This window comes from Micromesistius poutassou, assembly GCF_964030765.1.
Source record: "Micromesistius poutassou genome assembly, chromosome: 10".
Lineage (NCBI taxonomy): Eukaryota > Metazoa > Chordata > Actinopteri > Gadiformes > Gadidae > Micromesistius > Micromesistius poutassou.
The window spans coordinates 5,747,587-5,775,240 of NC_140280.1; the positions used below are offsets into that span (position 1 = coordinate 5,747,587).

At 45.8% G+C, this 27,654-nt stretch overlaps 3 protein-coding genes across 6 annotated transcripts in view; 1 reads left to right on the plus strand and 2 right to left on the minus strand.

Annotated features, from left to right (window-relative positions):
• Positions 1-25: 25 nt before the first annotated feature.
• On the minus strand, positions 26-3,789 carry LOC311354914 (diacylglycerol O-acyltransferase 2-like). 4 transcript variants are annotated; one of them, XM_084474786.1, is made up of 9 exons: positions 3,728-3,789; positions 3,071-3,193; positions 2,497-2,587; positions 2,204-2,311; positions 2,044-2,114; positions 1,533-1,737; positions 1,023-1,197; positions 646-830; positions 26-493 (listed from the first exon to the last, which is right to left on the minus strand). In XM_084474786.1, exons 3-9 carry the CDS (start codon positions 2,576-2,578, stop codon positions 339-341), a joined length of 981 nt encoding a protein of 326 aa, XP_084330912.1. In that variant the 5' UTR covers positions 2,579-2,587; positions 3,071-3,193; positions 3,728-3,789; the 3' UTR covers positions 26-338. The 4 variants fall into 4 exon arrangements, with proteins under 4 accessions (XP_084330912.1, XP_084330914.1, XP_084330915.1 ...); XM_084474788.1 differs by having other exon boundaries at positions 3,732-3,786; XM_084474789.1 differs by having other exon boundaries at positions 3,071-3,190; positions 3,732-3,750.
• A 5,245-nt stretch (positions 3,790-9,034) lies between these two features.
• LOC311354894 (diacylglycerol O-acyltransferase 2-like) lies at positions 9,035-12,834 on the minus strand. Its single transcript, XM_084474764.1, has 8 exons — positions 12,731-12,834; positions 12,213-12,303; positions 11,886-11,993; positions 11,726-11,796; positions 11,306-11,510; positions 10,220-10,394; positions 9,668-9,852; positions 9,035-9,486 (listed from the first exon to the last, which is right to left on the minus strand). Exons 2-8 carry the CDS (start codon positions 12,292-12,294, stop codon positions 9,332-9,334), a joined length of 981 nt encoding a protein of 326 aa, XP_084330890.1. The 5' UTR covers positions 12,295-12,303; positions 12,731-12,834; the 3' UTR covers positions 9,035-9,331.
• A 1,447-nt stretch (positions 12,835-14,281) lies between these two features.
• The window catches only part of nyap1 (neuronal tyrosine phosphorylated phosphoinositide-3-kinase adaptor 1), a gene marked incomplete at its 3' end in the record, with an annotated part of 28,606 nt that continues 15,233 nt past the window's right edge, over positions 14,282-27,654 (plus strand). The window contains exon 1 of the mRNA XM_084473688.1: positions 14,282-14,360. The remainder of the gene's footprint in view (positions 14,361-27,654) is intronic.

A 27,654-nucleotide genomic window follows, 5' to 3' on the forward strand; every position in this document is an offset into this window, starting at 1 on the left:
TAAGTGTATTTGTCACAAACTATAAGACTTTATTGCAACAGTTCCCATATTTAAATTCACATGGAAAATATGCATAGTGCATTGGAAACAAAAATACAACACAAATAAGGCAACGACAATTTGTGCAGAGCTGCAGCATTATTTTAAATACATAGTTTGTTGCACAGAGGTTTTCTGATGCCCGTTGTCATGAACCGGGTGACTGGACGTCTTTGGAGACCTGCTCTATTGTTACAGGGTAAATCCTTCACTTGATCAGAGCAGGGCTGTCATTTGAAGAAGTCCCATGGTCGAGGCCGTGTGGACAAAGTCTGTCAGGTTTACCCATCGTGAGTCCTCTAAATGATCTGCAGCTCATGGCTTTCAGAGAGTCCACAGCTGACCTTATGCTCGTGGAACAGTTTGGACAGCGACTCCATGTAAAGGTTGTGGTAGTGGTCCACTTCTTCTTCTGTAGGGACCAGAAGCTTCGGCACAGCGATGGGAGCTCCCACTGAAACCAGAGGGATAGAAATGTGCTTGATGGTTCTGGATCTTCAACCAGAGGCAGAACCCCTACATGTTCCCTAAGTGCAGCACTCACCTAATGAATCGGCTAAAAGATTAAACAATGAATTGTGTTCTTATAATGGGTACTCAACTCACCCACAGATGTGATGGGGGTCCGGTAGGGCAGCAGACCAAAGCGGTCCCCAAGGAACAGACACGGGGCAAACCCTATCAGCCTTTTGAAGAGGTCCTGTAACCTCCGGCCCACGCTGCCCTCTGAGAAGATCACCTGGCGGAACAACTCGTTCTCCCCAAACGAGTACACAGGCACCAGGTCGGCCCTGAGGACCACCACAGAGACTGGTTACACTGGGCGTCTCAGTTATTATGGTGGCTCTAATGTCTCAAGGTAGCTCTTTTGAGGCCCTCAAGAAAGTCCTTTTGGTGCCCTTTAATTCCTGTTTAAAGCCAACAACTTGATTTACAGTGCACTTTAAAATCAAATAAACAAATTCAAATTAACTGAACCTCACCCGTACTCCAGCGCCAACCTGACGAACCCTTTGCGATGCCTCATGACCACCGTGTTGACCCCGGGAGAGGAGGACAGGGACTCCTCAGCGCCCCCTATCACGATCGACAGGGCGATGCCTTTACCGCTCTTGGTAAGTACATGAGTCAGACTCGCTCTGCTCACGGAAAGCAGGCCTGGTCGGAAAGGACAAAGAACAAAGTTATATACACATGTATTGTTGCTATACTATCTGTCAGCTCGTCGGGGGCAGTAAGTGTTCAGTGTCTCGCTCAGGGACACCTCGAAATGTAACTAGCAGAAGTCAGGGATCCAACCATCAACCCTTCCGTCTAGACAACCCGCTCTACCTCCTGAGCCATTGTTGCCCTCATATACACCTTTGAAATGCAATGCAATGTTAAAACCACTTGACTTATGTTAAACAAATCATTATTAAGCTTAGCAACTCATGTCGTAAGCTTGTTGAAGCATGTGTTGTGGAAGAGAGCTCATTTTCTGGTACAAATACCTGCACTCATGATGTACTCCCTGAAGAGCGGTATCCGGAAGAGTCCGGCGAGCACGGCCAGGCTGGAGCGCATCCCGGGGAAGGCCTCGGCGAAGCCACAGCTCTCGGTGCTGAAACACGTGTAGCCTCCGGCACACATGATGCCGTGCGGGTGGATGCCCAGGATGTAGTTCTTCTTGGGGTTCAGCTCGGCTGTCTTCACCAGCTTAATGACAACGACAATGTATTTAAGTAATCATCTACATGAACCATCAGCACAAGATGCTTAAAATTAAGCATTTTTATATTCTATATTTTCTATAATAGTATATATTACTGTACCAACATGTATAATAATCATGTGGTTAGACATGGATTACGTGAATGTGTCCATGAGCACTTATTGAAGACCATTCCCTACTCTATAATGTGTTCACTTTAGCAGTTGTGTCACCATGTTTTTAAATCAACCTCTAAGTGTAGTCATCAAAGAGCGAAAGATAAGGTCATTGCGTCTGCATCAACATCATACCTTGATGGGAAAATAGTCTCGGAGGTGTCCCCATATCCGCCAGTTCCTCACGAACTCTGTTCTTCTGCCCCCTAGTGGTAACAGAGTAGTAGTGAACACCTTTTAGATGCACCGTGTTCTAAAGCCATTATGAGTACATGATTAGAAACAGTTTCACAACCTCTTTCAGGAGTATCCCAGTCCTTCACGAGCCACACGAAGTAGAGAGCGGAGAGGGGCCACAGAGAGGTGAACATGAGTGACACCACCAGGGTTAAACAAGTCACTCCTGGATGTCGTTGATGAGGTCATCCATGTTAAGGGACACAAGAGAAGTTTCTCAAATACATTTTCCTATTAAACATTGTTTATCTTTGTCATAAACCTTTACATTTTCTTTGCCAGAAATAGTTTGAGAAACTACAGGTGAGCGTAACTTAAACCAAACTTAAAAAGTGATAACATATTGCTTACCTAGAAGGACGAAGGTGAACTCCCATTGCGCAGCACTGAGCGTCTCCAGAAACAGTTTCCACTGAGTTTTTTCTTGCTTCATGATGGCAACCTGCAGGCCATCCCATAATGTTGTAATGACCAGTTCTCATGTTGTTATTGGTACTCACTTGCATTGTAATGCAAGCGAGTTCAAGGTAAGTGGTGCAAGGGAATGTGAGTTATCTTAACGAAGATAACGGCTTTGATATGTCATCATGCATCACTGAACTAGACTTTGGTTTAAACAAGGTCGAGATTAGAGGCTTCAACTAAAGACTTCATCAAATTAACACATTTACTGCATCACACAACTTCTCCCCTGAAACAGCCTGTGGATCATTGGAGATATTTTTGAAGAAATATTGGTCTGTGGAAATATATATAATGGAGAACCCCTTAACGTCTAGGAATACTGTATATACACACAAAACAGAATACATAAGGCTAAATATATCAATACTAAATTATGAATTATAAAACAATGACACAATCAAAACTTTTCTATGACTGAGCAGTTCATAAGACAAAACCGCTTGCCATATTTTGTCTTTACCTTAGGGGATGTTTGCGAGGATCACAGTGGACAGTACTTCACAAGTGCAGGCAGAGCAAAATGACAGGGTGTGCACTTTGAGCAGATCAAATGAGCTCCTGATAACGGATCCACTCCCCCCTTCTTCAGCATTCACGATTAAAATAATCATTATGACAAACATATACCAATTGTTTGTAACAATCACAGGCCTCAACGCAATATGTCCTAGGTTGTATAGCTTACAAAATGTTCATGTTCACAACTCCTTTTTCAGCATTTTTCAAAGTTATATACAACATAATATACATCATATTAAAAGTCTATCAACAAATGGTCTGAGAAAAGGAAATAATAACTCCCTTTGTTCCAAGTGCCCTACCCAGTTGCTTCACTGAAGTGCTATGACTGTCACAATTGTGCAATAGCCTACTGTAAATGAGGATACTTGTTCCTTTCAGGGTACAACTGTTAAATGTTATAACACGTATGCCTATACATAATCGTAATCTTCCGTCGTATATAAGATCTGTATAAGTGATCTAGTGATCCAAGTAATATTATAATATAAAAAGTGTTAATCTGGTATATATGGTAATGGTTAGATGAACGTGACAATAAAACACAGTAAATCTGACAAGGAACAAGTTCTGATACAAATATAAAGCGCGGACTCACTCACAATGTTGAACCCAGACCCGGCAGCGGGCTGGTCCTGCTCTCTTTCCGGGTTCCAGAGTAGGGGGCGTTTCTGTCCCCACAGGCCATGTGCAGACCCAGTCATGTGACATGTGAGGGGCGAGAAAAACAAATTAGCGTGTAGCGACAACATTTCAGATCACACAACTTACAGCCAATTTACAGCCTAAACATATTGCATAATATAAAAGATAAAATATTTAATATGATAGTATATTGTAATATTATATAATACAGGCATATATATATATATAATTTAATATTACATTTTATAATATATACAATATTTAATAAATAAAAAATAAAGCGTGTGTGTGTGCGCGCGCGCGTGCGTGTGCATTTCTAAACATCGTATCTGCTTGGACCGTCATTGGGAAGAGATGGGCCATATCCTACAGTGGTTCTCAAACGGTGGTACGCGTACCACTGGTGGTACGCGAGCGTTCTCTAGTGGTACGCGGAGTATGAACGATTTTTTTTTTTTTTTAAAGTTGAAGCAGAGCTGGGTTCACCGTAACTCTCACGGGTTCACCGTGTGACACACGCTTTTGCCTGCTTACACACACGCCACACATCCAACAACAATAACAATCCTGATCGCCCCCCCCCCCCCCTCCCCGTCAAAAATCCCGATCGCATTGTTGACGGTTCATTACATAAATGAACTACAACAAGCTACAACAATGAAACAATAAATGATTTACAATGCTCCGAATGAGCACATGTGTGATGGCCGTGCAGTGTTTCCCACACATAGGCCAATGTGTGGCGCTGCGCCACAGATTGAACAACGAGCGCCACAAATTGATTCCGCTTTTCTTATTTATTTTTTACTTGAACGCGTTTTTTAAATGTAACTCTGTAACACTATCTTTCTCAGACCGTTTGCACTTACTTTCCAGGACCTTCCACCACCAGGCCTCCGGTCTGTCCCTGGAGCCCACCAGGGGGGCCCGTACCCTGAGGGGTCCTCCCCCAAGAACCTGCAGGACCCCGGCACCGGCTGGGTGTCCAAACTGTGCCCTGCTGAAGCAGGAGTTGGAGAAGAAGGATGCGGCGATCAGACGACTGCAGAAAGAACTGGATGACTTAGTCCCCCCAGCATCCTAACCAGGACCCGTTGGCAGAGAGGACTGCCGTACAACATTGATAATATGTAAATTAATAAAAATAACAAGAATAATATGTAAGGATTACGAGATGGCTTAAGTTGCAAAAATATTTGAGGTGCTTTTATTTCCAAAAAAGGAGTGACAAGATAAGACAAAAAATGGACGTCCAAAAGAAAGTAAAACAAATCTTCAAAAGGATAGTTCAAAAAGGTTCTCCATGATCAATGTTCTCCATGATCAATGCCCTACAGTCACACACCCTGACTGTCTTCAAGACTGACTGATGTATTAACTTACATCTTACAAATAAATTTGTTTTACCTGATAAACAAACGAGTTTACAGTATGCTTTTTATTTATAAAAGACGTATAAACAGTGGTGAAAATGGCCCCAGGTAGCCTACTTGGAGCAACCACCATTACTAACCAGTAATTAATGGTACAATTGATGGTGCAATACTAGTTCAAAGTCAGAGTCAAAGCTTTATTGTCCATTCCAAAATATGTGCCAGACAAATAGAGGAATTTAAATTGTCTGTTTGTCTCTGACCCACGGTGCAATAAGGAGACATGGATACAATTATTTTATCTTACCTAAGCAATATTTACAATGAATAAATTCTAAATAGAGCAAAATAATTGTAAATAGTGCAAAGGTGAGGCAAAACAAAACGGTATAAATAAAATAAAGTTTAAAAATAAATGGATTGAAATGTGCAATATGAGGAACATTATGGACAGGTTGGCCCTCTGTTCTTAAAGGTTAGGACATGGCATGCCACCAGGTGTGGTGTGATTAGCCGTTACAAGCCGTTTTGAAAATCTCTTTATGACATCATAGGTGGGCGTGTCCATCTAGATGTGTGTCTCCTGACGTGCGCCTCCCAAAAATTGTAACCTTCGGTCGAGGTGACGCAGCAGCAAGGGCTGTGATTGGTCCACTCACTAAAACCCGACGCAGAACCAAAACAGGTTCACGACTGTGTCCAAGCATGTGCGTGGTCGTTGCGTTGCATCGACATGGAACCATAATCAGCCCTTTAGGCAGGCTGTGTCCCCAGCTCTGAAGGCGGTGTTCCTGGCCCCCAGTAGCCCGCAGACCTCTCCTGTCAGCCATGGCTTCTGGTCAGCCCGGGTGGTGATGGTTCTATTGGTGGTTACATCAGCAATGCATTTGCTAATGTAGAAGGTGACAGTGTCAGATTACTCCTCAATGTCTGTGAGGTTGTGGTAGGTGGCTGCCTGCTTAAACATTTCCCAGTCAGGGGTTTCAGCAGTCCTGAAGTGCAGCAGAGGCCCCCTCTGGCCACAAATGTGGCTCCTTTACTTTGGTCAATTAATGATAGAGAGATCGATAGATTAAACTTCCCCTGCCATATAGATCAATCATTGACGTCCGATTCAGATCCAAATGTATTGATATGATGATACCCACCTTAAATTTCGACAAGCCAGTCATCGTGGAAAATGATTTCCTGCTCTTCATCCCTCTTATTACTGCCCTCAGGACTCCATTCAGTTAAGAATAGGCCTCTGAAGATCTGCCTTGTCAGTTGTCCTCGGTGGCACAGAAAATTGGCAGAAATTGCTGCCAATTTGCAGTCACAAGGTCAAAAAACTGACCACAGGCATTCATGCCAGCGGCATACTGCTGAACCATACTGGCCACTCTGTTGATGAGATTGTTACACTGTTATCTTTTCTGCATCCATTTACAACTGAAGCAATGACATTCATTGATGACATGCGTTCATTAAAAAGTCCACACACACACACACAAAACTCAAAACTTAACATTTCTTCTGCCGCTACACTCCATGGTATGTCATGGTATTTTTCATTCTTTCTTACCGATGGAAACAGTAGTTGGCCACCACGCGCTCAGTGACCTGTGGCACCTCATGCAACGTTGCCGTGTAAAATGTGGGCACCCCGCAGTCCGAGACCCAGTCCCCACAGGATCCCTTCAAGCTCTGCAGGTCCTCCTCAGTGTGACATGACCTGCCACCACAGGGCAATGCCTGCAGCTACTGTAAATGCACACCAGTCAACCAGCAGCAAGTCCCAGAGACAGTTGCCCAGTTTCCCAATAACATCCACTCTTAGCGCGCTACGAAGACTCCTACGTTTAGACGTATCATTTGTTTACCTCTATAGGTGTGGTTCCCGAACGGTCTCTTAGAAGTCTTCTTCCTTACATTGTAAGGAAGAACAATTTTGTCAATTTTGTTAATTTTTGAATTGTAAAATAAATACAATAATTTTTTGAAGTTGCAAGTTTTTTAAATTATTGGAAGCGAGTCGAGCTGACCTCGCCTGCTGTACCGTAGCCTATATATGTAGGCTACTGTACTGTATATAATATTGATGAAACACGACACTGCCAATGTGGCAGTTCCATGCGCAACGGGGATTTCTAAAGGTTATGTAGTGGCGGCGACTAGCGTCAGGAGCAACATCACTATGAGCTAAGAAGGTTCTACGAGCGCTTCAGACCAACCTTATCAACGAACGACGTAGGCTACGAAAGAGATTCGTAGCAAAGAACGTTTCGGGAAACACACGTGATGTTAAGGTAGAACTTAAAGTAGAGGTTACGAATGACGTGACTTTAAGAAGGTTTCGGGAAACCAGGCCCTGGCTCGTTGTTGATAACATGCCTGTTATTAAGAGGGAAGGGTCAGGTGTGGTTCATCATGGGGGTGGGGTGGGGGCTGAGATTGAGAGCTACATGGAAAAATATTCTGCAAATGACAAAAATTTAGGAATATTAAGAATAACAAACAAAGAATATTAAGCCCTATTTTCCTCCGGTGGTCCATTCCATAAATTCCGAACGGTCCCTTAGTGACTCTTATTGTAATGGTAACGTCCAGGGCCCGGAGTTTGTGCATAAGCACATCTTGAACAAGATCGAGGAGGTGAAGAAGGTGTCCTACTTGGGCTGGAGCTGAAGCTGCCCCCTCTGCCTGGCCTGGGACAAGGTGAGGAGAGCTCTTTGGCATCCTGCCTCCTTACTAACGCCGTTGGGATTGGAAACTAATTGGGGGCACTCTTCACTATTTATTTTCTCATCCAGTCCATTTAGAACGCACTGGGATTATAGATGAATGTTGATCTCCAGAGGTTGTTAATTTATCCAGGATCCTGTTCAAACGTCTCTTCCAGTTTTTTTTAGACATCGGAGCATTCATCCATTTTATGTGTTTGATGATCCAATATTGATTGTACACTTTGTTCTCATCCCAGTCGCCTTGGCTCGGTCTCTGCTTAATGACTTCCAATGTTCTCTAGGTGTGATGGGCCCCAACATGCCGTTTTCCCCCCCCAGGGGCCACAGGGGCCCATGGGCTTTGGCCAGCCGCGACCACCTCTCATGGGCTTTGGAGGTAGGCCTGTTATGATGTAAACTGTTGCACATGATGTGATGTTAGACCCAGATGGGGAGGTCCACTACCAACATCCTCCCTTTGGACAGGTTGACTGATGTGGACAATGAATAGATGATTACCCCAACGGGTCCTTCCAGTGTTCTTCAGGGGATTCATTGATGTCTTGACTAATATATTATTTATGCTGTGGTTTATTATTTATTTAGGAATTGTGCTAGTATATTAAAGCAGGGAATTAATTGAATTAATGGTAGATGTGTTGCATACTGAATAGGACAAATCTATTTAATGTTGATTTTAATAGTTTGGGATAGGATTACAGATGGTGTCCGATCACAGAACGATAGCATTCATCAGCTGTTGGTTGAGTTGTAAAGACCATTAGACCACAGCCTCCCTTCTACCGCGTCGCATTGTCTTCATGAGAGTAGAAATCCCTCGTTCAAACCATGGTGCTACCCCTTCTAACGTTGATCATCTTGGCCCACTAGATGCTCCCAACCAATCAGTACGAGGAGGAGGATCACTGTTCTCCACCTCACCCACCGTCCATACAGAGGTCATTCCCAGGAGGAGAGACGCCGCGTGATGTTCTCAACCCTGGTGTTGTGTCTTCGCTGTCTGGCAGGATGTTTTCATGAAAGTATGTGTGTGTGTGTGTGTGTGTGTGTGTGTGTGTGTGTGTGTGTGTGTGTGTGTGTGTGTGTGTGTGTCACAAACTATAAGACTTTATTGCAACGGTTCCCATATTTTAATTCACATGTGTGAATTGTCATATAGTCACATGGAAAATATGCATAGTGCATTGGAAACACGTAAACAATAGCGACACAAATAGGGCAACAATGATTTGTGAAGAGCTGCAGAATGAATAAAAATACATAATGTATTGCACAGAGGTTTTCTGATGCCCGTTGTCATGAACCGGGAGACCGGACACCTTTGGAGACCTGCTCTATTATATCTATCTCTGTTACAGGGTAAATCCTTCACTTGATCAGAGCAGGACTGTCATTGAAGGAGTCCCATGGTTGAGGCAGCATGGCCAAAGTCTGTCTGGTTAACCCATCATGAGTCCTCTAAATGATCTGCAGCTCGTGGCTTTCAGAGAGTCCACAGCTGACCTTATGCTCGTGGAACAGTTTGGACAGTGACTCCATGTAAAGGTTGTGGTAGTGGTCCACTTCTTCTTCTGTAGGGACCAGAAGCTTCGGCACAGCGATGGGAGCTCCCACTGAAACCAGAGGGATAGAAATGTGCTTGATGGTACTGGATCTTCAACCAGAGGCAGAACCCCTACATGTTCCCTAATGGGTCTCAATTCAATGCTCAAGGCCTTGGATGAAAGCGTCTGAAATGAATTGGCTAAAAGCTTCAACAATGAAGTGTGTTCTTGTAACTGGTGCTCAACTCACCCACAGATGTGATGGGGGTCCGGTAGGCCAGCAGACCAAAGCGGTCCCCAAGGAACAGACACGGGGCGAACCCTATCAGCCTTTTGAAGAGGTCCTGTAACCTCCGGCCCACGCTGCCCTCTGAGAAGATCACCTGGCGGAACAACTCGTTCTCCCCAAACGAGTACACAGGCACCAGGTCGGCCCTGAGGACCACCACAGAGGGACTGGTTACACTGGGCGTCTCAGTTATTATGGTGGCTTCAATGCCTCTTTTGGGGCCCTCAAGAAAGTCCTTTTGGGGCCCATTCATTTCTGTTGGAAGCTGTATAGTAACCACTTGATTTACAGTGCTCCTTTTTAAAACTACTATAGAATAACAATATTATTACATCAATAAATTAATTCAGCCAAAAACCTTAAACATTTAAATTAACTGCGTATAAATACATATGAACATAAGTGGTTAAAATGGTAAATACATAAGCCATCAACTACCGGGGATGTTAATTGATACGTTCCAGGCACATGGAGCACCAGTTCGGGAGAGGTGTGGTGTGTTTTGAACCTCACCCGTACTCCAGCGCCAACCTGACGAACCCTTTGCGATGCCTCATCACCACCGTGTTGACCCCGGGAGAGGAGGACAGGGCCTCCTCAGCGCCCCCTATCGCAATCGACAGGGCGATGCCTTTACCTCTCTTGGAAAGTACATGAGTCAGACTCGCTCTGCTCACTGAAAGCAGGCCTGGTTGGAAAGGACAAAGAACAAAAGTCATTGTATTGTTGCTATACTATCAGTGGTCTCTTCTTTAGGTAATGGACTGCATTTAACCAGTGCTTTTCAGACCTGTGGCAAAGCGCTTTACCATTTTGGCCTCACATTAAGGCAGTGTCAACCATGCAAGGCAACAGCCAGCTCGTCAAGAGCGGTTAGTGTTAGGTGTCTCGCTCAGGGACACCTCAACGTTTAGCTAGCAGAGGTCAGGGATCCAACCATCAAAACCTCCCACTCTAGACAACCCGCTCTACCTCCTGAGCCACTGTTGCCCTCGGATACACCTTTAAATCCGTGGTAGGACCCCCTCTATCATTCGTTATTCATCTAGTCGTTTTTGTTGCTCAAATGTTAATTTGTTATTCATACCTTTTTCTGTAAACCCCAGAGATTTTGATGTGTTAACCTCTGCAAGCAATTAAGCAGAGTCCCTGCCCAGTGATTGGGTGATTTGCAGGTGTAACTTATAAACACTAGATGTGGAAATTAATGGGGAACAGCAGTTACTGTTGTCCTTTGTGAACTGCTTATGTGCATCTCCTCACCACTGATTATGATACAATGACCTCTGTGAAGGGGTTGTGAAAACAACCTCCGCTAAAATGTGGGTAAGTCCCTGATCTCAGTTTACTCAAGTAACACATTTTTCACCAGGCTTATGGAGTAATTACACAGGTCTTTCTCAATTGGTTTATAATTCAAGTTACAGGTTTTCTGTAGAGTTCCCAGGGCTTGCTGGCCAGAACCTTGAATAAATTATGTTTTATAGACGTTGTTAAACTACATAACTTTAGCTTAGCGGAAGGCACCGCAGTCACCTCATGTTGTTAGCTTGTTGAAACGCGTGTTGTGGAAGAGAGTGCGTTTTCTGGTGCAAATACCTGCACTCATGATGAACTCCCTGAAGAGCGGTAACCTGAAGAGTCCGGAGAGCACGGCCAGGCTGGAGCGCATCCCGGGGAAGGCCTCGGTGAAGCCACAGCTCTCCGTGCTGAAACATGTGAAGCCTCCGGCACACATGATGCCGTGCGGGTGGATGCCCAGGATGTAGTTCTTCTTGGGGTTCAGCTCGGCTGTCTTCACCAGCTTAATGACAACGACAATGTATTTAAGTAATCATCCTACATGAACCATTAACACAAGATGCTTTAATATAGACAAATATGGACCCAGAACTAAATGACCAAAATTAAGATCAAAAGAATGTGTGTGCATTGGAATTCAAGCTCTTTAATTAATTTGTGTAGGTTTTCTATATTCTATATTTTCTATAATATTATATATTACTGAACATCACATACCTTGATGGGAAAATAGTCTCGGAGGTGTACCCATATCCGCCAGTTCCTCACGAACTCTCTTCTTCTGCCCCCTAGTGGTAACAGAGTAATAGTGAACACCTTTTAGATGCACCGTGTTCTAAAGCCATTATGAGTACATGATTAGAAACAGTTTCACAACCTCTTTCAGGAGTATCCCAGTCCTTCACGAGCCACACGAAGTAGAGAGCGGAGAGGGGCCACAGAGAGGTGAACATGAGCAACACCACCAGGGTTAAACAAATCACTCCTGGATGTCGTTGATGAGGTCATCCATGATAAGGGACACAAGAGAAGTGGTACATGAATGAAAAGATTTAGTGGAGTTTTTCAAATACATTTTCCTATTAAACATTGTTTTTCTTTGTCATAAACCTTTGCTTTTTTTTTGTTGCTGGAAATAGTTTTAGAGAAACTACAGGTGAGCGTAACTTAAACCTAACCTAAAAAGTGATTACATTTTGCTTACCTAGAAGGAGAAAGGCAAACTCCGATTGTGCAGCACAGAGCGTCTCCAGAAACAGTTTCCACTGAGTTTTTTCTTGCTTCATGATGGCAACCTGCAGGCCATTAAAAAATAATTTAATGTCCAGTTCTCATGTTGAAGATAAGTGGTGATTCATCTTCATGACGATAACGGCTTTGATATGTCACCCTGCATCACTGAACTGGACTTTGGTTTAAACAAGGTCAAGATTAGAGGCTTCAACTAAAAACTTCATCAAGTTAACACATTTACGATATTTTACATGCAACTTCTCCTCTGAAACAGCCTGTGGATCATTGGAGATATATTTGAAGAAGTATTGGTCTGTGGAAATATATATAATGGAGAACCCCTTAACGTCTAGGAATACTACCCACAAAACAGAATACATAAGGCTAAATATATCAATACTAAATTATGAATTATCAATGACACAATCATAACCTTTCTATGACTGAGTAGTTCATAAGACAAAACAACTTGACACATTTTTTCTTTACCTTAGGGGATCTTTGCGAGGATCACGGTCACAGTAGTTCACAAGTGCAGGCAGAGCACAATGACAGGGTGTGCACTTTGAGCAGATCAAATGAGCTCCTGATAAGGGATACACTCCTCCCTTCTTCAGCAGCATTCACCATTTAAGTCATCATGACAAACATATACATGTGTGTGTGTTATGTTTACAAGGTCTCATTTTACGGCATTTTTCAAAGTAATATACAAAAAGAAATAGGCCTACTAAAGTAATATTCATAATAAAAAAAAAAGTTTTCATCTGGTAGAATAGTTCATGGTTAAATGACAGATCGGAATCACTCACCATGTTCTCCATGTGCCGGCAGCGGGCTGGTCCTGCTCTCTGTCCGGTGAACCCAGACCCAGCAGCGGGCTGGTCCTGCTCTCTGTCCGGTGAACCCAGACCCAGCAGCGGGCTGGTCCTGCTCTCTGTCCGGTGAGCGGCGAACCCAGACCCAGCAGGGGACTGGTCTTTATAGGTCCATGACTGGTCCTGCTCTCTGTCCGGTGAGCGGCGAACCCAGACCCAGCAGGGGACTGGTCTTTATAGGTCCATGACTGGTCCTGCTCACTTTCCGGGTTCCAGAGTAGGGGGCGTTTCTGTCTCTACAGGCCATGTGCAGACCCAGTCATGTGACACAAGGGGGGAGAAAAACACACAAAAATGAGCGTGTATCAATAACATTTCAGCTTACATGCTACACATTGCATATAATTCTCAGAAAAAAATAAAATAAAAATATATAAATTAAGCTCGACTCCCATCGACTTTGTTTTGCATTTCTAACCCGTGTCAAGCAGGTTCTGCATACATCTAGCCAGTACATAAACACGTCAATTTCAACGGTAGGTTGGCCTACTATTTTCCTTCTCAGTGTCTAGAAAAACACAAAAACACATTAAAGAGCATCGAGCAGTGCTGCTGTGACGTTTCGACGTGGTTGCATGTCGCTGCAGCGTCGAGCTGCTCTCCTCCTCTCCTCAACATGACAGCGTCCCGTCCTCTGGGCTTCTGCATGGTCTCTCCTCCTCGGGAAACTACACTATGAATATTTATATGAATGCAAATGCGAGGAGGGCTTCTGATTGGACATGTATAGCAATTTGTAGCGTGGCGCATACATCTCTGCTGGTTTGATTCAAGCCTAACCCCCGTGTTGATGTTTTTTTTTTCCCTCCAGGGTTGAAGCCAAACGACGCGTCGTTATTTTCATTTCTAAACAAGAATGACGTTCACCTGAGCCTGGGTCTGTGTGGACGGGAACACTTTGTAACGTCGTAGCCAAGTGCACCATGGCTTCCGATAACATCTCACACCGGCGGGCACACGGTTAGACTCCGTTAAACCACAGGACATGGAAGGGCTTTTATTCGACCAAGAAGCGACAATCCAATGATTTGTGCCACATGGGACCGATTCGATGATCTCGTTTCACTTGACACGCAGAGGAAAAAGGAATATTTCCTCTTGGTTTTCTCCACCCGGAGACAGCTGTGTCACCGACAGAGGCGCCCGGCGTGGTTTTGTTGTTGTCTGATTTTACCAGCAGGTGCGACTGGATCTCAGCGGAGTCTGCCTCTGCGCCAGCTGTAGGCTGCCCATCTACCGAGGTAGGCATCCCTCCATCCTCACTATTGAGCTGCAAAAATACACCATCAGTTATAAGCTGTCGTGTGTTATATATTTTTTTATGGACGGGGTGTGACAAGAAAAGCGTGTTTTGAATTGCAGTGCGTGTGTGTGAGTCGTTATAGGCCGTAGTAGCCTGCCATATCACAAGCAGATGGAATATAACGTTGACATTAACGTGTTATTGTCCACCCAAATGCAATAGGCTCCGATCCACCTACAATTCTGTGTGTGTGTGTGTGTGTGTGTGTGTGTGTGTGTGTGTGTGTGTGTGTGTGTGTGTGTGTGTGTGTAGATGTGCGTTTATAAATATCGTATCTGCCTAAAAACCATGATTGGGAAGATATGTGGGCCATAGCCTACATCCAATGATGAAGTTTGGTCGTGACAAGCCCTTATACATATTTCACTAACAACAAGCCCCCATCCGTCAGCTGGCATGTCATAAAATAGCATGCACGGAATAGGCTATTATATCCAATGGTCAATAGCAGCCCAGTCACTACATCCTCAGCTATGGATACCTGCGTGTCGTACCGTTAGTTAGTAGCCTCGAACACATTGGACAATATTTAATGCTTGAGTTTGTCATTAATACGAAGATGTGTAACCGCATTCGTGTGTGTGTGTGTGTGTGTGTGTGTGTGTGTGTGTGTGTGTGTGTGTGTGTGTGTGTGTGTGTGTGTGTGTGTGTGTGTGTGTGTGTGTGTGTGTGAGAGAGAGAGAGAGAGAGAGAGTGAGGGTGTATGCGTGTGTTTGGCTGCTTCTGCTGACGAGCAAAGCAAACAATCATTTATATATAGATAGAAAAAAGAGAGAAACCATGAAAACGCCAGACAACTGTCAATATGTGATGTGAAATGATGGGTTTAATGCGTTACGATGCGCGGTTGTAAATAAAGCACGTTACGCTGTATTTTACGGGCGTGCCATTCACTCCACCACGGGTCTCTAGTCCTACCCAGACTGATACCCCATCCTACCCCCTCCCCTTCCCCCCAACCCCCTCACCCCCTCACCCCCGCAGCTGCTTCGATCGGTGCGCATAAACACCGATATCGCTCTAAATGCTTTTATAATCAACGCTGATTTAGGAGTGCTGCTCCCCTAGGTTTTTTTTCGTCGGCTGCTTTTATCTCACCGACTATCCTGATCCGTTAAAAAAATATATATTCGGGAGGCTTAAAAGCGGCAGTTCCAGAATTACAAATTGAATACTACTACGTGTTGAGACAAGAGCGCCGCGCGTTTTGGTAATTATTACTATAGAGCCATTAACAAGGTCGCGCCCGCCCGTTTATTCCTGCTGCTTAGAATGGAAACAACCAGTTCTGTTGGAAGAGCATCGGAGGGACTGCAACTGCTTTCAAGTCCTGCGAATAATAAACCATCATACTCACACTTGTTTAGTGCATTTCGGTGGGTTAAGGTTAGGACGTGCCATGGAGGCCTGGTTTGGGTTAGACCACACTTCTAGATCTATAGATCTATTTGCAGAGGCACTGGCACCACCGCACATTAGAACAAAGCTAAATACTACTCATTTACACATGGGTCATCGTAATGAACCAGCAAAACCAACTGATAGCGTGGAAAGCAAAGTCAAATTTAGTTTGCAACCCACACAACATGATTAATTTAAGTCAGTACAGTAAGGGCCTACTATGTAGTAGGCTATTGGAACTACATTATCTTTGTACAACTATGTCAAATAATATTAATTATTATATTGGTTCCATATATTCCACACATGTGATTTTAAAATTGTTTTCATTTGTTTTAGTTTGTTAAGTGTTCAGCAAGCAACAGTTTGTTATTCATTTAAGGGTACAGGTATATTTGTATCCTGTAAAACTATTTACCTTCAGGTGTTGCTCACAGGCTATTCATCATATTATTATCAGAAGGCAAATCAAAGACTAAATCCTCGTGATTGTTGCAGCATAATGAATCAAGAGCCAATCCAATTAAATATACAATGGAATGGAAACTAACTTGTTTTTCTCATCTTGTTTAAACTCATACCACAGACCTATTACTCACTTATTCATCATAATAAGCAGACAATGTTTAAATTCACCCTTGTTAGTGTCTACTTCCAATTGCGTTTGGATTTCCATGTGTAAACGTATAACTTCCTCTCACAACAGTGACGTGAATAGCCTCTCAACCAATAACATGTCACCTATCACAGCATGTCACTCTCCTTCATATAGCATCCTGCAACAAGTAAACACACAGCCATAGCTCACCTGAATCTGCACTTCTGTCAACGTTCCTCCAGTGTGTTGGCTGGTGCTAAATGAGCTGTTTCAACTGTTATTCTCGCGTATTCGTCTTCAGCCGAAAGTGAGAGTGGGCCAGTCCGAAGGCCAGAGTTCAGCCTGTCTTCCACCCTGTAACTTTCAATGCTGCAAAGGTCATCTTTTAAATCTATGTTCAAGACATACAGTACAGGAAATGTAAAGTGTCTTGTACGTCACGCAGATGGTGAAGAGCGACCGGCTGTTTTTCATGGCGGGGTGTGTATGTATGGGATGTATTGTGGTGTTGGCTGAAGCAGACCTCTGTTGCTCTATCAGCTGCTCACCGTGGCTGTGTGTGTCGTTAGTCAGTGGGGTGCCCTCAGGACTGAGCTCTTCATTTATGGTAATGTCACTTCAGGATTGTTTTTTCTCCAGCGTTTGTTGTGTATTCCTCAAACTGCCTTACATGGTGAGTAAAATCATGTTCTTCGTTGCTTCTGAATCATTCACAGCTAACCACTCTTAGTAGTAAATCATCGCGGGCAATGGTGTGTGTGTGTCTGTGTGTGTGTGTGTGTGTGTGTGTGTTGAGCTGGAGCTCCCATCTCCCTTTTAAACTACGACTCAAAGTTATTTGCAGGGCTGCCCCCGAGGAACAACATGGTAAATATGTAGTGACTGCATACTCTGGAAGACAAACACAAGATAGATACATATGATATATTGTATAATAAGAGCACGCACAATACACATTTACAGTTGACCTCAATGTCGGTGTTTTCATGTTGGCAGTGGCCATCTTGGTAGGGTCCAAGTGTCTTAGGTGTAGTGAAGCCAAGCGAGACGAGCTCTGAACTCATGTATTTACAACGGGGCATTTTGTTGCCAGGTTTCCGAGCTGCCAGAGAGGAGCTTGAAACTTTTAAGATGCACATTTAGGTACGCGTCAATGGAACGATGCGCTTTTATTATGCATGCATTGTCATTAGTCATGATCCATGCGTAACCCATACATAATTTAAATGAGTTGGAAGGAGCTGGTTGTTCACTTGGTACATTTGGTGAAGTTCCCGTAGAAGCATGTGAGACTCTGAAGCGTACTGCTGAACACACCTGTGGAACAAATCATCACGGGAAAGATGTGCTTAGTTCATCTCCCCGGTAGCTCTGCTTACACCTCCCTCCTCATATTCACGCCACAGACGTGGTTGTTTGTACCCTTTTTAAAAATGGCTGACCCTTCCTTATTTACATCCCTGAGAATAAAATGTGTTGGGTTTTGCTGTCCATTAATCAAACCTGATCATTTTTCATGATCAACTGATCTAGAATGTATCCTTTCATTGTTCTTCTCTTTTTTTCTGTGTGTGTGGGAATACTCAGTCCACACAGTGCGAAAGAGGAACGGGAATCAAAATACCCATTGATTGATTATAGATTCCTTTTTTTCGGTCAGTTGCACTGATGAATACTTCAAAAAAGAAAGAAGAAAAAAGAAAAAAAAAACAGTTTCCCATGAGGCATGACTTGCAAATGAGAAGTGAATGCATGAAGTGGTGAAGGTGAAAGCGGGGGCCTGTTTGCATATATGCAAATGTGCGTCTGTGTGCAAAATGTGCAGTGACTGGTTGGACGCTCTGCCAATGTAAATAATGTCAGCTGGTGGAGAGTGGATTAGTCCTGTGGATGTTCCACCTCTTATTTTGTATTCTTATTTCCGTATTTCTTTCTATTTTGTGTCCAGAATCTTTACCCTGTTTTTCTTACACCTGCGTTTCCCCTCAGGGATGAACAAAGTGTCGTCTTCCCCATGTTAAATAGACGTTTCAATGCCCAGTCTATTAATACCCATCGTCCACCATAGAGTTTCCTTTAAAGTTGTCTCCATAGGCTTCCGTCGTATCGTGTTTCCCCAAGAGGACTGCCATCCGGAAATACTCATGGTCCCACCACCCATTTTAATGAAATAAATCAAAACACATGAAATACAAACCCTTTGGCCTCATGTGTACCACACAGACTATTACGTCACAGCTCTTAGCCACCCTTCGACCACAACGTAAACATGTCTCTCCCGCCGTGCGGCCATCTTGATTTAATAGCGGCCTGAAGAAGGTGTGAGAGAGGGCCGTGAGACAGAGGAGAGTCATGTGGGGAGAAGCTGTCCGCCCGAGACGTGAGATACCATATTTATGGCCTGCTGGCAGACGGCTGTGCAGAGATACACACATGATGGATGTATATACACGCTGGATGGATTTTATATTATACGCACAATCTGTCTCAAATGGCACTCCAGCACTGGAGGCGTCCATTTGGTAGCCTGAGGGACAGCATGTGCTTAGGTGTGTGTGTGTGTGTGTATGTGTGTGTGTGTGTGTGTGTGTGTGTGTGTGTGTGTGTGTGTGTGTGTGTGTAGTCGTGTTCCAGAGTGAATTAGAGACACTGGGGCAGGATGCGATGGGCAACTCGCATCCTAGATAACAAGTTTTAAGATCTTGGTGCGATTGCCATGTTGGCACCTTGTCAGAAGTGAACACACACACCCCCCCCACCCCCACCTTCCCCCTCACTATAGAGGGGGGAGCCCCTCCCATCACCACCACTGCCACCACCACACAATCTTCTTTTTTCCAACGCAAATCATGAAAATCCGAATTGATCCTCTCCACGTTGTGATTGACACCTTAAAAAACAAGTCAGGTCAAGACAAAGGCTTGTGATCTCCACGGTAACGGGTAGCGTGTCGCCTGGCTTTTTCGCCGCTCCCTGACGCCACGCCTCGGCCGCTGATGATGATGCTGCTGCTGCTGCTGCTGCCGCACACTCTCAGCAGCCAGGTGCTCTAGTTTTAGATTTATCATTTGATATAGCTCTCTCTCTCTCTGTCTCTCTGCTAGTCTCTCTCTCTGCTAAGCTCTCCCTCTCTCTTCTAGACTCTCTCTTTGCTAGTCTCTCTCTGTCTCTCTGCTAGTCTCTCTCTGCTAGTCTCTCTCTCTTTCCTAGTCTCTCTCTGTCTCTCTGCTAGTCTCTCTCTCTTGCTGTCTCCCTCCCTCTCTGCTTGTCTACCCCTCTCTTCCAGTCTCTCTGCTAATCTCTCCCGCTCCATCTCTCTGCTAGTACGTCTGTTTTGCTCTCTCTCTCTACTAGTCCGTCTCTCTCTCTCTCTCTCTCTCTCTCTCTCTCTCTCTCTGACACTCTGTCTCTCTCTCTATTTCTCTCTCTCTCCCTTCCTCCCGCCCTCTCCCTCTGCCTGTCTGGCTCTCTCGCCCCTTGCTGGGCTGTAGCCGAGCCCCCCAGTAGTGGCTGGCTCCGCGCTGCGGGGCTGACCGTTCAGACAGTCGGTCCGCTTCTATAGACCTTGAGTGGTTCTTTATAAATCCTCCACCGCCACCATCTCACATTCTCTTACATGTTGTCTCGAGATCAATTGTGTGTGTGTGTGTGTGTGTGTGTGTGTGTGTGTGTGTCGGTGTCGGTGTGTGTAAGCACGCCTGTGTGCCGGCGTTTTTTGTGCGCATGTGTGTACACTTGCGTTGCCGTGACGGTGTGTAAGAGACAGAGAATAGAGAGAGCTAGGGAGGGAGAGGGGGAGAGAGAGGCGCCAGGAAACAGAAGAAGAGGAAGACAGAGAGAGGGATAGAGAGGATGAGAGACGGGGGGACAGGCTGCATGTGTGTGCATGTGCATGTGTAAGCCGGTAAGTGTTCATGTATGCTAAGTGCACTGGGTCACCTTGGTTACTGCAGTTGCAGCGAGTCGCGATGCTGATGCCAAGGGCAGGTTGGTGAGGGAGAGGAGGAGGTGAGGAGGAGGAGAGGAGAAGGAGGAGGAGGAGCAGAGGAGGAGGGAGGAACCGGCAGGGAGAGGTCAGTGAGTGCGTTCCTGTTTTGACTGTGCCAGAGCAACATAGACAGAAAAAAAACGCATTTCGCTCCCGCCCACACACACACACACACACACACACACACACACACACACACACACACACACACACAGGCTCTCACAAACACACACACACACACACACACACACATACACACACACACACTCACACACACACACACACACACACACACACACAGGCTCTCACACACACACACACACACACACACACACATACACACACACACACAGGCTCTCTCACACAACACACGGCTGGCGACGGTGTATTTTTTCCTGCCGACGGCGGCGTGACATGAACGCGTATCGATGTCCTTAATACATATTTTACACATATATTGAAATTGTTGTCATTCTTGCAACAGACACACATTCTGGACAGCGTGCAGCAGGCAGCCCCTACATGCACGTTTCTAGTCGTCCACGGGCGGTCCCGTGCTCACGGGGCAGAGCCTGGATTGGGGGAGGAGAGGGAGTGGGTGGGGGGGAGGGGGTTGTGAAGCATATTTGAGGGATATTTTTGGTTCCAGTTCATGCAAAATTTATCGGTCACTGAGTTCGCAGCGCTCCCAGTGAAGGAGAGCCAAAGTGTGTTCTGTGCGTATTCATCACCGCGGTGTCTCTGCGCGTGTGCGTGTGTACGTGTGTGTGTGTGTGTGTGTGTGTGTGTGTGTGGACGTGTGAGCTTCGCCGTCCCGTCTACAGAAATGCGTCCAACCTGGGAGGGTGTGTTGGCGTGTACATCCGAGTTTGAAGCATGACTCTACACATCTTTTGTCATTTTATCACCCCTCTCTGAACGTCTGTGGTCGATGAGACAAGCCCATCAAACTCCCGCCTGGTCCGACCCACCGACACGTTTCATAACCAACGTGTAACCAGCAGCGTGTTATCCCACTGTGTCAGATGCTAATTCACTAGTAGGCTGAATGGATTTGTTTTTGCTGTAAACCCAATGAATCAACCAATCAATCCCCGGCCCTAAGAGTCTTTCCTCCACACTGAATATGACTCATCCCAGTCCAGAGAGAAGCCATTTATTTAGGCTGGTTGACTTATCGGGCAACAATTAAGATTAAAGTGGCTTTTTGTGCTTCTTGGATCCATGAAGACCGATGAAGTTCTCTGTTTTTCTTGAATGCCCTCTCTCGGCTTCCAGCCCCCGTAGTTTGTGGAGATGAACCGCTCCTCTGCTTTGCACAGGAATACCCCCACCCCTTCTCGCCTCCATCGCCATGCCGCTCACACACGCTGTCCTATGTGTGCAGTATGCAGTGTACATTAGCGGGCCAATTTAGCATCAGACACCGAGCGGTTAAGGCAGCTCCGCCGCTGGAAGCCCGCCGCCATGTTCACCCAGAGGTGAAATTGCCTTCTGCTGATCACATGGGTGGAATTATTCCCAGTGAGAAAAATAAAAAAAGGGACTTCCAATCTTCCAGTCTTCCAATGCATTTCATTTAAATGTATAGAATGTCTCCAGCATGCCAGCAACCAACCACCCCCAACACCCCCACCCAGCACCACTTAATGAAACATCGGCTGTGAATAAAAGCGTCTATGCACGCACCTGGTTGCTGCTGCTGCCGGTTTAAAGCATGCTACGCTAATGTAGCGTACCGCCCCGACGAGGCAGCTCAATCTAGCCGTGACACATTGCCCTTAAAAGCAGAAAATGGAGCCGCGCTTTTCTGTGCGTGAGGCATTAGTCAGGTTGGAACGAGGTCTCTGCAGCCTCACATTTGATCTGGATAAGCTCCTTTTTTAGTTTTTTTTTTTTTTTTGCTCTCAGGAGGGCGACTGACAGATATGTGGTGCTCAGCGAGGTCCTGGGTGCAGACAGAGGCCACAGCGGGGCCACCCGGAGTTACCTCCAGGCGTCCGCTTGTGGAGTGAGTGGACGGCCATTCTGGATGGTGGCTCCCCATGGGGGAGGTGGGGGAGGAGGTGGGGGAGGAGGGGGAGGAGGAGAAACCCAGGTCTTCTTCATGCACGATTTCTTCACAAGTGTCTCGAGACAATTAGACAGCTGCAGCAGATTTTACTCTTCTGATCAATATAGCTCTCTGACACTTACAATCAGCCAAGATCTGATTTGTTTTTTGTTGCTCTTGAGTCTCTGGTCATTAAGTCCCATTGTACCGTTGAGCTAATGACTGTACTCTGCTGCATTGTATGAGATTGTTGTAGTTTTTTTAAAGAAAAGGCTGTTTATTTGTTGATGTTCACCAATCACTGGAAATATTGGCACGCTAAATGTCACTTTGAATACAATTAAATTATGATGTTTAAATGACATATTTTGAACATCACACATAACCTTTTTTTGTATGTATCTAGTGACTTTACATCTTGCTTTGATCCGTGAGGGCTGGCTTGAGATAACATTAGTATTTCATTGTCTAGTATTAGCATTTGTCAATTAATTAGCAATTATTTCTATTTCCATGCTCTCGTCTTTGTTGTTTCTGGCCTTTTGTGCTATTTTCTATTTCATCTTAAAACAAACACATCAAGGACCTTAGGATCTTAAGTGTGTCACATGATGTGATTTGATGATGGCACCAAATCGTAAATCCAATTAAGATTTGCACGCGACACGGCGAGATCAGAGAGTATTTACCTCTTCACAGACCCGGCATCTTGCTTTGTGCATATTCAGTGGCCAGGCGGAGATCCACAGCTGACAGTGTTGCTAGGAGACCACACACAGTGACTATAGTGTGTGTGAGGCTTGATTTCATATCCCTCCCCCATCTTCCTCGTCTGGCTGCTGTTCAAACGATTTCCTGTCCCTTTCTCCCCCTTGCCTGCGACCACTTCCTTACTCCTCACCTTTTTGAATACCTCCCCTCGGTCTTGATGTTCCCCGGCCTTAATGGTTTGGAGGGTCTCTGGCCCTGTTCGTCCCTCCCCCCACTCTGATGTGTTTGTTGGCTTCCAACATCATGGACCCCCTACTCCTCCTGCTTCCACCCCCTCCCTCTACTTCTCCTGTTCCTCCTCCAGGTGTCTACGGGTGTCGTCCATTGTTTCTCCTCCCCTCTCTGCCCATCTCTCCTCTCCCCTTCCTCTCCTTCTCTCCGCCCCTGGTTCAGCAGCCGATGAGCTGTCCCTAGCAGGTACCTCTTGGTGGCTGTGGACAGTGGTTGACAATACAGGCCTCATACAGCCAGTCGTGCAAACAAGCAGCAGGCAATCTGTGGGGGCAGAATTAGCCTTGTGTACATTTCAAATGAATAATATATATTGCAACATTATATTTATGTATGTACATATACAGTATATTTATATATACATGCATATATAATGAGAATGATTAACATTGTGGTGTGGTGACGCTCTCTACAATATGCACAGGATTTCTTTGTGAAGATATCTCTGCGATTCCCGTCGTCTGGGATGAAATGAGACATTAACTCCTACGTCCTACACACATCTTGTTGTCATTCCGAATGTTTGACTCAGGCTTTTTAAATGGATGAGGAGCCAATTATCTTGTATAACTTCTAGACATCGAAGTCTGGGAAGTCTTCTAGCGACGGGAAGATAAGCGGTTTGAGGGAGGATCAGATTCCTTAAACAAGAGGCGCTCTGCATCTGTGAGCCCTTCTAACCCCAGAGAAACTCAGCATTCATCTCACTACTTACGCGAGCATTTGTTAAAATTATATATAGAAAGGAAAAATATACACATAGACCCACAACGACTTATGAATAAAAGGAGAATCTAGTCTTTAGTTGGTTTTGACTCAGCCTGAAAGGTTGTAGGTTCTAGTCCCTATGTCTGCAGTTTACCTGTGGACATGGTCTAACTGACATCTACCTAATACGCATCCAAAAAACACTGTTAAGCTGGTTTGGACCAAAGCATCCATGAAACGGCTAAATGGGAAAATAGCTAAGCTGTACTTTCACCAGTGGAGGTTTAGCATGGCAGTTAGTGCCACTCCTGATGGGCAGGTGCAGCAGGAACACACACACACACACACACACACACACACACACACACACACACACACACACACACACACACACACACACACACACACACACAGACACACACACACACACACACACACACACACACACAGCAGGGTCGGGGGCAGGAAGGGGTGGCTAGCGCCAGCCATGCTTTGCATTTCAACACCGCATTGAACCCACAGACATGTGACCAGCAGCCACAGTCAGTCACATGGGCAGGATATGGAGAGACGATTCACAGGACACCCGGCCCTTTTAACATTTGTACACCTGATAATGGTGATTATAGACTATAGTGTTTTTTTTGTGCATATGTGAACCCTTCGAATTTGCATCTTTATAATTATGAGGTAATTTATACATACCCTGTAATTCCATCGCATTCAAATCAACATGGTGGATTTGCATATATGTGTGTATGTGTTTGTGCGTGTGTGATTTGAATATATAAGTGTGTGTGTGTGTGTGTGTGTGTGTGTGTGGGTGTGTTAATGTTGTGTAAATGTATGTTTGTATGTGTGTGCGTTAAACAAGTGTAAATGTGTGTGCATGCGCCTGTGTGTGTGTGTTTTCATGTTTGTTTACATCAGATTGTTCTTTTGTGTAAATGTATGTTTGTATGTGTGTGCGTTAAAGTGTAATTGTGTGTGTGTGTGTGTGTGTGTGTGTGTGTGTGTGAGCGCGTGTGTGTGTTTTCATGTTTGTTTACGTCAGTGTGTCTGTATGCTTATTTGTTTGCTTATTTGCATGGATGGCTCTCCGGTCTGCAGATCTATGTATGTGCCGCCATGACTCCATCTGCTTCCTGCCTTAATGAGGGCAGGCCAATCTTCTCTGACCCCTATGCACCGCATCCCCGAAACCGCTCACTTATTTCGCTAAATCGCCGTCTACAGTTGAACCGTATAAATCTCCTATGTACCCCATTATGAGCGCATGTGTAGACTTTAGAGTAGGCCCACAAACAGGAGCTAAGAGTGTGTTTTTGTCCCTTGGTTTTTCCTATGTCTTCGATATGGCTATATGGATATTCTGTGTGCGTCTATACTGTGTGTGTGTGTGTGTGTGTGTGTGTGTGTGTGTGTCCGTATATGTGCGTGTGTGAGTGTGTGTGTGTGTGTGCGTGCGCGCGCGCTTGTAAAAAAAGACTTTTCAGGGGGCTGGTTGTAAACGTACGTAGCGCTTCTCTGCTAATTTCAATATAACAGGCTGTCTGAAGGTGCGACGTGCAGCCTGTGTTCCGTGCCCTCTACTTGGCTAATTGCACACTAACCCACACTGCCATGTAATGCGGCAATTGCAAGGGTGCCTGCGCATGCTGCCAGCTTCTCAAAGCGTGTGCTTACACACCAAAAGCCAAACCTTCGCTCACAGCCCTCCCTCATGCTAATTAACATCGAGCTAGCGTGCGTGGCGGTGGCGGCAGTGGCGGCTGCAGCGGCGGCGGTCTAGGTCTGGGCTTGGTCTAGGTCTGGGTTTGGTCTAGGTCTGGGCTTGGTCTAGGTCTGGGTTTGGTCTAGGTCTGGGCTTGGTCTAGGTCTGGGTTTGGTCTAGGTCTGGGTCTGGTCTGGGCTTGGTCTAGGTCTGGGTTTGGTCTAGGTCTGGGTTTGGTCTAGGTCTGGGTTTGGTCTAGGTCTGGGTTTGGTCTAGGTCTGGGCTTGGTCTAGGTCTGGGCTTGGTCTAGGTCTGGGTTTGGTCTAGGTCTGGGTTTGGTCTAGGTCTGGGTCTGGTCTAGGTCTGGGTTTGGTCTAGGTCTGGGTTTGGTCTAGGTCTGGGTTTGGTCTAGGTCTGGGCTTGGTCTAGGTCTGGGCTTGGTCTAGGTCTGGGTTTGGTCTAGGTCTGGGTTTGGTCTAGGTCTGGGTTTGGTCTAGGTCTGGCTTCAGCGTGGCAGCCGCCACGCTGAAGCCTGTCAACAAACACGCTCTGGCCTACGCACCTGCTGCACACGCCACGGCGGGCGGCCAGCCGGCGGCGACAGGGGTACAGTGGGAGGAGCCCGGGGGGGGGGGGGCGGGGGCTCTGCTGTGTGGCTCTGTACTGTACTGCCACTTTGGCTTTGTTCCCCGGGACTGGAGCTGTACTGTGTGTGTGTGAGCAGCACTAGGGCTTTATGTGGATGTACTGTGTGTGTGTGTGTGTGTGTGTGTGTGTGTGTGTGTGTGTGTGTGTGTGTGTGAGCAGCTCTAGGACTATGTCGCTGTACTGCGTGTGAGGCTGTAGGACCGCGTCTCTACTGTGTGTGAGCAGCTCTTGGCCTGAATGCAGATGGAAACAGTAAAGTTCACGGGCAGTGCAGCTCTTAGCCTACAGCCATGGTTTTGTGCTGAACCACATTACTGGAGCTCTGGTTGATAGTAAAGCTGAGGGGTGGAATAATACCATTTCCCTTAAACAGGCCTTCATTCCTTCTGTTTGAAGACGTTGGTAGATCTTGTTTACAGCACTAGACACCCGTGTGTGTGTATACACACAGAGTGTTGCTCCCTTGACTGCTCACTGCCCACGGGGTGTACAGCAGAGTCCTGGTAAGCACTGTTAATTGTAAGTGCTTGATCCAGCTTGATCCCGTCGGAGGGAAGAAAAAAAAAACCTCATCGCAAACTAAAACAAACATCGGTAGCACCCCGACACACTAATCCCACCCGGCGCAACGCAATAGCCTCAATCTCCCCACCGCTATTCAACCATTTATGATGGAAAACTACTGGCATTCTGCTGCCGCTGCCCACAGCTGTGTGCTTTCTTAGCCAATTATGTAGCAGGCCGTTGTAGGAAAAAAAAAGAGAAGAAAAAACACAGACTCGGAAAATATCTGCCCCACAACAAGGATGACTTCTCGCGGGGCGAGCGTGCGTTGCGTTGCGCTCTACATATGACAGTGCGCATAACTGTCACCATCCCGCTGACCGGCGCGGGCCCCCTGAAGGCCCCCTGCGCAGCCACAGATCCGTGAGTGGATTAGAACATAAACAGTTCCCAAGTGATAATGCTGGAGGAGATGTGCTGGCGGGGGGGGGGTTGCTCAGGACCACGTGCGTCAGAGAGCATAAAGGCATGGCTGTGGCGTCCCGTGGCCGGCCGGCCGTCACGTGCCGGCAGGGTGACATCACAGGCCTACGACGTCATGAGCCCGGATCCAGAT